At 31.1% G+C, this 10391-nt stretch overlaps 1 protein-coding gene across 1 annotated transcript; it reads right to left on the bottom strand.

Moving 5' to 3' along the window:
* Positions 1-93: 93 nt before the first annotated feature.
* LOC129914911 (uncharacterized) lies at positions 94-10021 on the bottom strand. The gene is made up of 9 exons (XM_055994361.1): positions 9816-10021; positions 7222-7394; positions 6983-7151; positions 6203-6922; positions 3083-3268; positions 1860-2032; positions 1614-1797; positions 842-1548; positions 94-227 (listed from the first exon to the last, which is right to left on the bottom strand). Exons 1-9 carry the CDS (start codon positions 9877-9879, stop codon positions 129-131), a joined length of 2475 nt encoding a protein of 824 aa, XP_055850336.1. The 5' UTR covers positions 9880-10021; the 3' UTR covers positions 94-128.
* Positions 10022-10391: the final 370 nt, after the last annotated feature.

The following is a 10391-nucleotide window of genomic DNA, read 5'->3' as shown; positions in this document are numbered from 1 at the left end:
AAGACCCAAACTTCATTGATTGCAAACTGACTTTTTAATATTTACAGAGACTTATTCTCTTTTGACAGAGAAACCGGTAGCATTTTGATGTTGTAAAGAGATATATATTTAAAGAGAATGATGAAAAGCTAATTTTGTATTGAACTTGATCTTGTCTTGTTGCTTTGACTTACCTGAATTAATTTTGTTACGTTGTTAAAAACATCATAACACAATCCGAAGCCAAGCTTAAAGAAAGAGAACAAGCTTTGTTGTTTAAAGAAAATATATGTACATTAGGGTGGTTACTGGTTTTTTAAATTTCCGTTGGTAAGTTAGTTTTATTTTTTTTTTTTAAATAATTAAAAATAACATCAAACTAGTTTTTCAAAGCAACATAACAACATCTTTAATGAATTTGAATTTGATGCATTTAAAAAAAAAAAAAAAAAAAAAAACAATTCAAAATCATTTGAGCAGTTTTTGAAAATTTATTTTTTTGTAAATACATTTTTGAAAACAGTTTTTTTTTCCTTAAGTAGGTAGAAATTGTTAGTCAACACCTTAAGCCAAGATATCAAAAAAATCAATGATTATGAAAAATAAATGGTTACACTAACAATGAGGTGATTTACCTTTTTGTTGTTATTGTTTTTTAAATAAAGCTATTTCAAGGAATAGTTTTTGGGAAATTTATTTTCAAGTTAAAAAAAATGATGCTTTCCGACAGGGTGCAAATATACAGAATGTAATGGAGTAAACTACAATTAGTGGAAACTTAAAGATTTGTCTTTTGCAACAAAATTAAAAACAAAATTTAAGGTTCAATATTTTGCTGAATCCAATCAACATAATCACTAACCCTTGTATAAACTCCTGGCCAGCATTGCGATTCACACGGATACCGTCCAAATGAAACTACTCCAGCGATGAAATAGTAAAATCGCTGTTTATTAGAGGAATCCAATGCAATAAGTGGTCCACCTGAATCACCAGTGCAAGAATCAATACCTTTTTGGCTACCAGCACAGATTTTTGAGGTTCCTATATATATATTGAGTTGGCTATAAACTCGTTTGCATTCATTCAACGGTACAACTTGAACTTCAGCTTTAAGTTTAACAATACTTCGTGTTCCGTTTTCGGTTACTCCCCAACCGGAAATATCCATTTTGTTTCCATTAAATGTTGATTGTTTGAGGATATCTTTAAGTGGCAAATAAATTGGTTGAATAAAATCGGAAAAATCTACCTTACGTGATAAACGTATCAACGCAATATCGTTGATTAGCGTTTTTCCATATTTTTCGTGAGGACTTTTTAATGAATTCACATATTTTTCATGAGGAATTAATTTCTCGATTGGTACATCAACATGAAGATCAGCACAGTCTTCAAAGCTGCGAGCGTCTGCTTCACAGTCAATATCTGTTGAAGTGTTCCATTCTCCTAGGCGAACTCTCGAGAGTTGCCATGTTTCGGGAATGGAGCTTATGCAATGCGCTGCTGTCAAAACATATCGGTTGTTGATTAAACTTCCACCACAATGATGTTCGTTTGAAATTCCGTCTTCAAAGATTACAAAAAAAAAAAAAAAAAGTTAAAACAATGAAAAATTAAACAAAAATATTTACCTATATAATACTCAATCATTGCCATCCATGGGTATTCGTCAAATTTTGTTACTTTGCCACCGTATATTCGATTTGAAATAACACTACCACACTCACCGGGCTCAGGAAGATTTGTTCCCAATCTTGTTTCAACACTAACTGAAGCTGGTGGCGGAGGTCGAATCTTTCGTACTGCACAACAGATCTATAATAAAAATGCCTTGCGTTATATTAAATTTGTATTTTTAGTTTTACACAGGCCCTTACAAAAACCTTCCCATTTGCATAACCACATTGGCTACCTCGAAGAAAAATTTTATCAGCATCTGGTAATGGTTTTTTAACCAGCAAATTATAAAGATAAGTGCATTTTTCCAAGTTAATGCACAGACCACGCTCCCAATTTGGTGTGATGCATCGTCCATAGTTAACAACATTTTCTACGGGTAGATCGGGCTATAAATTCGATGCAACATATAAAAATATAAAGTAATCTTAATTTAAAAGTCGTATTTAAGAACTCTATAACTTCTGGGGTTCGTTAATTTGAACGTGTTTTTTTTTTATTTTTGTTTGTTTGTTTGTTTTGGCTATTAATAGTCTTCTTAAGCATTGTAAATGTTGAGTTTTTGAAAAAAACCAAATTGATCACCATGGTGTATACGTACTTTTTTCTGTTTTTGTAAAAAAAAAAAAAAAACAAATAAAGATAAATACAAAAAGTGCTAAAATTTCATATAAAAGATAAATCGTTTGGATTCCTTAAAATGTGATCGATGACTCAAAATATTCAACACATTTCATCAATAAGACGTTTTGATTGATATTCCATTACAAACAAAATAACAAAACAAATTTATAAAATCTCTATGCATTAACGATTCACCTTTTGCTTACACAACCATGAAATTAAACAAAAATGTTTCCAAAACAAAGTCTTGCCGGATTCACAAAATTGCGAGACGACGAGACGAGAGTGTTGCGAGAGTAAAATTGATATCTATATAGTTTTCGATGGTTGGCCATATAATGTCCTTTTTACACACATTCTTCTATTTCCTGTCCAAAATACACAATTACCCAAACAAATCTTAACCCAATTATAAAATGGCCTACGATTTAAATGACCAAGAAAAAATCTCGTCTCACTCTTGTTTATGTATGAGTTTTTTTTTATACAAATCGTTTCATCAAAATTGAGGTTTTCAAACTGAGGACTCAGGAATAATGACGAAGCATCATTTCTTTCTTACAGGTTGGAAAAGTTGTGTTTTCTTACTACTGGCATATCGAAAAAAAAAAAATTGTTATGGTTTCTCTTATAACAAAAAATGATATGAATCTAAGAAGCAATATTGATTATCTCGATTAATTGTGGCTTATTTTAAAAATTAAACCATGCAAATAACAATACGGAAATGTTAATAACAAAAAATAGATTATTTTGGTTTTTAATTTAAACTAACCTTAGGTTGCTTTACTTGACTTACGTGCACTGGTCAGTGATAAGAAACTAACAATTAGAACAGCTGCAATATAAATTCGTGATTCGTGATTCCTTATCATATTAATATTCTCGTGAAAAGAGATAGTGTCAAGACTACGAGTGAACACAAGTAAAGACGAACCGCCGAAGACTAATCCAAGTGATTTTTTACAGTGCCAGATTGAACCACCTTCAAGATCCAAACATCATTTTTCTCAAACTCACGATAATAAGTATTATGTACAAAAGAGATAATTTGAAGGGAATGAAAATAATCAAAAATAATAAAATTTGAGTTGTGATTGTTATATGCTGTTACAAATGTCACAACACTAAACGAATCTAAGCTCTTAAAAAGTATTTGTACATAGAATTTCTTTCAATCTTGTAGACATATTCCTTTTTCGTATACAGTCGAACCCGCTAAAGGTCTCATGAAACAATGAAATAGAAAAGAGAATAAGCGTGTTGTGTCTTTGTTTAGAAAATAAAATGCACGACTGGGGCCGCACGTACTTGCTCTTGCAGTTCAAAGCACATTTAAGTTAGCTTACTTGTAGATTATAAGAGCTGCCTCTATATAAAATTTTAAGAAATTTGGTTGATGTAGGGGAAGAGACGGCATGGAGGCCAAATGTTAGTTAAATAAATTTTTTTTTATTTGACTTGACTTTATTGAGAAAAACTAAAAATGCAGTTTTACTGCAATTACCTTGAATATTACGTATGCAAAATTTTATCAAAATCGTTAGAGCCATTTTTGAGAAAATTGCAATAACTCCATAATGATGTACGGGAAGAGCCGACATCCGCGATTTAAAAAAATGAAAAGACCATATTTCCACTATCCGTATTTTTTGAGAAAAACAAAAAACGCAGTTATGTTAGATCTATGTACAGCATTACGTGTGTTAAATTTAATCAAAATCGTTAGAGAAGTTTTCGAGAAAATTGCAATAACTCAAAAATTTTGTATGGGAGGTATACGTTCTAAGCGAGATATTAAAAAACAAAAAAAAACCAACCTTGGAAATTACGAAAAAACCATCCATACCAAATTTCAAGAAAATCCTTCAACCCGTTTAGGCTGTAGCTACTTGTACAGATGGACGCACGGACGCACCGACGCACCGACGCACCGCCGCACCGACGCACAGACCGACGGACGTCATGACGAAACCCACTTTTTTGCACTTCTCCATCATCGTAATGTTAGTTTTGATTAAAACCTCAAATTTTTTTTTTGACACGAAACCAATACTTGCCCTATAGAGCAAGTAAAAATAGTATTAAAATAAAAACTGTTTTGGGAGTATAAAACTTAAAAAAAAACTGTTAATTCTGTGTATTCCAGTTGTTATTTTTTGAAAGCATGTTAATGAAATTAGAAGATAAAACAAAGCAGAGCTCGGGGGCGAGGCTAAATTTGGGTACCTTTTTATCTCTTTATTTTTCTATTTAATTTTTATTTTTTTTTTACTTGCTCTATAGGGCAAGTATTGGTTTCGTGTAGAAAAAAAAATCGAGGTTTTAATCAAAACCAACATTACGATGATGGAGAAGATCAAAAAAGTGGTTTTCGTCATGCCGTCCGTCGGTCTGTGCGTCTGTGCGTGTGTGCGTCTGTGCGTCCATCTGTACATCGAGCTAGGGCCTAAACGGATAGATGGATTTGCTTGAAACTTGGTACAGATGATTTTTACGTAATTCCCTAGACCAATTTTTTTTATTTTTTTAATATCTCCATTTTAACGCATACCTCCCATATAACGTTTTCGAGGTATTGCAAATTTCTCGAAAACGGCTCTAACGATTTCGATCAAATTTGGTGTGCGGAATACTCTTATTGATTCCAACAAAACTGCGTTTTTAGTTTTTCTCAAAAAATGCGGAGAACGGAAATATGGCGTTGCCGTTTTTCAAAAATTGACATATTTTTTAAGTTCATATATTTCATCAAAGCATTAGTTAATTTTATTCAAAATTTAGAGACATAATTTTGAAGTGTCAAAAATAAAAAAAAAATTTAAAAAAGTTTTTGAAAATAATTTTTTTAAAGTTTTTGAAAAAAAAAAAATAATTTAAATTTTTTTAACTTGCAATTTTTTTTTTGATTTTTTTTCTCGACACTAAAGAAAATATTAAATTTTCAATAGCTATTTAAGATAACGATACTTTGAATTACAAGAGCAAGTACGTGCGACCCCAGTCGTGCATTTTATTTTATTTTACTTTTAGTTTTTGTTTTTTTTCCTTTTTGAAATTTTTTTTTTTTCTTTATATTATTTTTGTCTTACAATTTGTGATACTGTACACATGAATATATTTCCGTTGAAATTTCGCAAGCATTTCGTTGTCCTGATGGAGAATGTTTTCACTAGAGCCCAAATGAGATGATTTCGCAACAGTGTATTGAAAATTCACACATGTAGCAATTTTATCTTTAAAATGAATTCTGTAATAATTTTAGATTTAAAACGACCGATTTATTTATTTTCTTACCTATATACATTTGTATTTACATCTAATCTACTCCAAAAATAAATCTAAAAGATAATTAACGCTGAAATAACACATGACAATACTGCCGTGCTAAGCAAAAAAGGCGCATATCCATTTTTGTACATAGTTTTGAGATAAATGCATTTTACTGAAAAAGGAAATAGGTAGTTGAGAATTTTGTGTGTGCTCAATTTCAAAAGTTATTTTAAGCAACTTGTAGTAAGAAATATATATATTATTTTACACAATAATAATATAATATTCAAGCTTCCCAAATGTGTAACTAATTATTTTTTTTTTTTTTTAATTCTAAGAATAAGTAAAAAATGCATTTTTCTATATGGGAATACAGCGTAGTAATATCGTTGTGCTTATTTTTACTGACTGTTTTGAGCCACTTGGAATTGGAAAAGCGTTGTTTTTAGTTAACAGATAAATGAGGCATTGTTACGGGATGTCAAATATACCCTTAATTCAATTTTGGATTTTTGGCTCATGCGCCCTTTTTGCTTAGTACGGCATATTTCAACTAACAGCTTGATTTCGGTGATACTTATTCAGAGACAAGGCAGTTGTCTTGACAAAAATATATTTTTTGGTTTGGTAAATTCAAACAAAATTTAAGGTTCAATATTTTGCTGAATCCAATCAACATATTCACTGACTCTTGTATAAACCCCTGGCCAACCTTGTTCTCCACACGGATTACGCCCAATTGATACTACTCCTGCGATAAAATAGTAAAATCGCTTTTTAATATAGGAATCCAATCCAATAAGAGGTCCACCTGAATCACCACGGCAGGTATCAATACCTTGTTGTCCACCAGCACACATTTGTGAGGTTCCTAAATCGACATTGCTTTGGCTATAAACACGTTGGCATTCATTCAATGGTACAACTTGAACTTCGGCTTTACGTTTAACATATATCCGTTCTCCAACTGTGTTTCTCCAACCGGAAATGAACATTTTGTGTCCATCAAAGGTTGATCGTTTGAGGTTGTCTTTAAGTGGCAAACAAATTGGTTGAATAAAATCGGAATATTTTACGTTATGTGATAAACGTATCAAGCCAATATCATAGAGTGGACTTTTTGAATGCACATATTTTTCGTGAGGAATTAATTTCTCGATTGTAACATCAACATGAGGATCAGCACAGTCCTCAAAGCCATAAGTATCTACTTCACAGTCACGATCTGTTGTAATGTTCCATTCACCTAGGCGAACTCCATGCAATTTCCATGTTTCGGGTAAGTTGCTTATGCAATGCGCTGCTGTCAAAACATATCGTTTATTGATTAGACTTCCACCACAAAGATGTTCGTTTGTAATTCCACCTTTCAGAATTAAACAAAACCAAGAGTTAAAAAGGAAAGAAAAAGAAAATAAATATTTACCTGTATTATACTCAATCAATGCTAGCCATGGGTATTCGTCGATTTTTGTTACGTTGTCACCATTAATTCGATTTGAAATAACATTGCCACACTGATCGGGTTCGGGAAGATTTGTTACCAGTCCTGCTTTTGAATTTGGAGGTCGAATTTGTTGTTCTGGACAACAGATCTAAAAATAAATTGCATGGTGTAATATTATATTTGTTTTTTGTTTTTGTAAATCTTCAACGGGTTCTTACCAAAATGGTTCCATTATTCGAACCACATTGGCTACGTTGAAGAAAAAATCTATCAGCATCTAATAATGGTTTTTTTCGCAGCAAATTATAAAGATCTGTGCATTGTTCCAAGTTTATGCAAAAAGCATTCTCCATATTCGGTGTGATGCATCGTCCATAGTGAACAAAATTTTCTACGGGTGGATCGGGCTATAAATTTGATGCAACATATAAAAATATAAAGTAATCATAATTTTAAAGTTTTATTTACGAACTCTTCCTTCCCTTGAGTTCTTTACAATATAATACTCATCGTAGGTTATCATATAAGTCACAAATAGGTTTGTAACCTATGTAACCAAAATACAAAATCAAAATACAAAAATCTCAATTCAAAAAAACAATACAGCAAAATGTCAATTTTTAATCTATAGAGGAAGAGGTTGACGGCCGGGTTCCCATTATATATAATTTGCTTTTGTCCCCCCAAACATTCTCTTTTTAAGGAGAGGTCTTAGGTTGATGGTTTTGGTTAGCGATACGGCGTATACGTACTTTTTGAAGTGAAAACTTCTTTAGTATCGTAGTGATTTGAAACAAGATGAAACGAAAACGCGACACGACTTCAACTTGTTATAACTTTTTTGTTTGTATAGATAGATGAATGAAGTTTGTACTGTAGATAGGTAATTAAATAAATTATAATTGTACAAAATTTCAATTAATTTCATATTCAAAATTCGGAGATAACGGTAAAAACATGTTCTTTTCCAACACACGTTATATCTTTTGATCTAGTGCACATACAAACTTGATTTAACTTTAATACGCATGCTGATAACATAAGCTTTTATTTGATATATCTATCACACATAACGTTACGTGCTCTACAAGTTACACAATCTTTAATTAAAAAAAATTTAAAAATACCTCAAAACACCTGTGGAGATCTGTTGGCGATGACCAGCTACCAGTGTTTGTAGGAAATACCGTAATCTCAGTCTGGAAATTCGACATTGTTGACTTTAAAAAATTCTAACTTCTCTTGTAGACATCTTTGAAATAAGATTTATGCATCATTATACAAGGTGAAACAATAAGCTTGCACATGGTATAAAATTTTTTATAGGTTGTCAAACAAAAAAATTGAATTAATAGCATGAGAACATAAAAATAAATGTTTTTTTTGCTTTTTTTTGATGAAATTTCATCGTGTTTAAAAAATTCTAGCTCTTTTTGTAGATGTCTCACAGACTTGATCGATATATATATTTTGAGCTAAGACAATAACCTTTCAGATGGTGTAGGTTGTTATAGGTTGTTCGGGAAGAAAATGGATTTAATAGCGTGAGAAGATAAAAATACGTGTTTTTCGCTTTTCTTGATGGAAATTGATCGAGTTCAAAAAATTCTAGCTGTTTTTGTAGATGTCTCATAGACCTGATCGATATATTTATTTTGAGCTTAGACAATAAGCTTTCAGATGATATAAAATTTATATAGGTTGTCATACAAAAAACATGGATTTGAAGGTGATAGAATAAAAATAGGTAAATTTTTTCTATTTTTTTTTTTTGCAAGAAAAATGATTTTTTAAGGTTTCACTTCTACCACGTGTGAATTGCACACATGATTTTTTTTTTTTTTTTTGTTTTTATAATTTTTTCTAGTCTTTAGTTAGAGAGAAAAAATTAAATAAAAATCGAAAAATTATAAAACATTTTGGGTTGGGGTCGAAATTCTGTATGTTGCAAAATTCTGTATTCAAAATACTGTATGCCAAAATACTGTATGTCAAAATTCTGTATGTGCAAAATGCTGTAGGAACAAAATTCTGAAAGTCAAAATTCTGTATAGCAAAATTCTGGTTGGTCAAAATACTGTATTTCAAAATTCTGTACATCAAAATTCTGTAAATCAAAATTCTGTAAAAATGCTGTAAAAAAATATGGTTTTGATCCACGCGCGCGCGCACTTTTTTACATTATCAAAACTATATTTTTTTACAGCATTTTACAGAATTTTGATATACAGTATTTTGCCGTACAGAATTTTACAAAACAGAATTTTGCATGTCAGTATTTTGTTCATACAGTATTTTGACGTACAGAATTTTGTATTTACAGTATAATGACGTACAGAATTATGGTATTACAGTATTTTGACCCCACAGAATTTTGTCGTACAGAATTTTGACAAGCAGAATTATGACCCGCTCCCAAACATTTTTCAAATTTTAACTGTAATTGAAGTGTACTGCCTGGAGAGAATTGTTGGATCTTATCAAAATGTTGTCGATGACTCAAAATATTTTACAAATATAAAGTTACCTTTTGATTGCTATTCCATTACGAGCAGAAAAAAAATTCCGTTTTCCTACACTGGCTGAGCGAACAAAAAAAAATGGTTATGTTTCCTCATAAAACATATATAAATGATATGAATCTGTAGAACATCTCGATTGACTGCAGCTTATTTAAGAAATTAAACCATACAAATCTCAATGTGATGAGGAAATAAAAAAAAATGGACCATTTAGGTTTTTCATTTTAATTTTCATTTTAATTTGTATAAAAAAAAACAATCAACTTTAGTTTTTTTTATGTTTGACTTACGGGCACTGGTGAAACCAAAAAAAATGAGAACAGCCGCAATAGAAATTCGTAATTTCCTTATCATTTTGCTATTCTCGTGCAAAGAGATATTGTCAAGACAACAAGTGAACAAAAATAAAGACGAACCAACGAAGACTAATCCAAGTTATTTTTTGACAGTGCCCGCTTTCAAAATCCAAACATCATTGATCGCAAATTGACTATAAATACAAATAACACAGACAAACTGTCTTCTGATAGAGAAACTGGAAGTTCTACCCGCTTAAAGTTTCATGTAAATTTGACTATAATCGCTTTGTGTCTGATATGAATTTCTATTAAAAAATTCATATAATAGACCAGGGTCGATAATTTTTGAAACAAAAAAAAATCATAGTAGAATGAAACCCATTGGAAAAGGAGGTGAATATGATGAAAATTAAAGGAAAAATAAATTACGGGCGAGCCGAGTTCGGGAAGTGGGTGGGTTGAGTTTTTAATGGTAAAAAATGGTATATCTCGATTTCCGGCAAAACTACAAGTCCTATAGAAAAAAGTTGTATGACAAAGTTGTAGGTAATACAAAGATCTACAACT

The sequence above is a fragment of the Episyrphus balteatus genome, chromosome 3 (assembly GCF_945859705.1).
Source record: "Episyrphus balteatus chromosome 3, idEpiBalt1.1, whole genome shotgun sequence".
Classification (NCBI taxonomy): domain Eukaryota; kingdom Metazoa; phylum Arthropoda; class Insecta; order Diptera; family Syrphidae; genus Episyrphus; species Episyrphus balteatus.
The sequence above is the reverse complement of the archived record's forward strand: the minus strand, read 5'-3'. Positions and strand labels throughout refer to the sequence as shown.

Coding starts and splice junctions, on each gene's coding strand:
- LOC129914911 (XM_055994361.1), bottom strand. CDS start 9,879: ATGATAAGGAAATTACGAATTTCTATTGCGGCTGTTCTCATTTTTTTT. Junction 3,269..6,202: donor TCAGCAAAATATTGAACCTT/AAATTTTGTTTG, acceptor TGGATCTTGAAG/GTGGTTCAATCTGGCACTGT. Junction 228..841: donor GGCCAGGAGTTTATACAAGG/GTTAGTGATTAT, acceptor TCTTTCTTTAAG/CTTGGCTTCGGATTGTGTTA.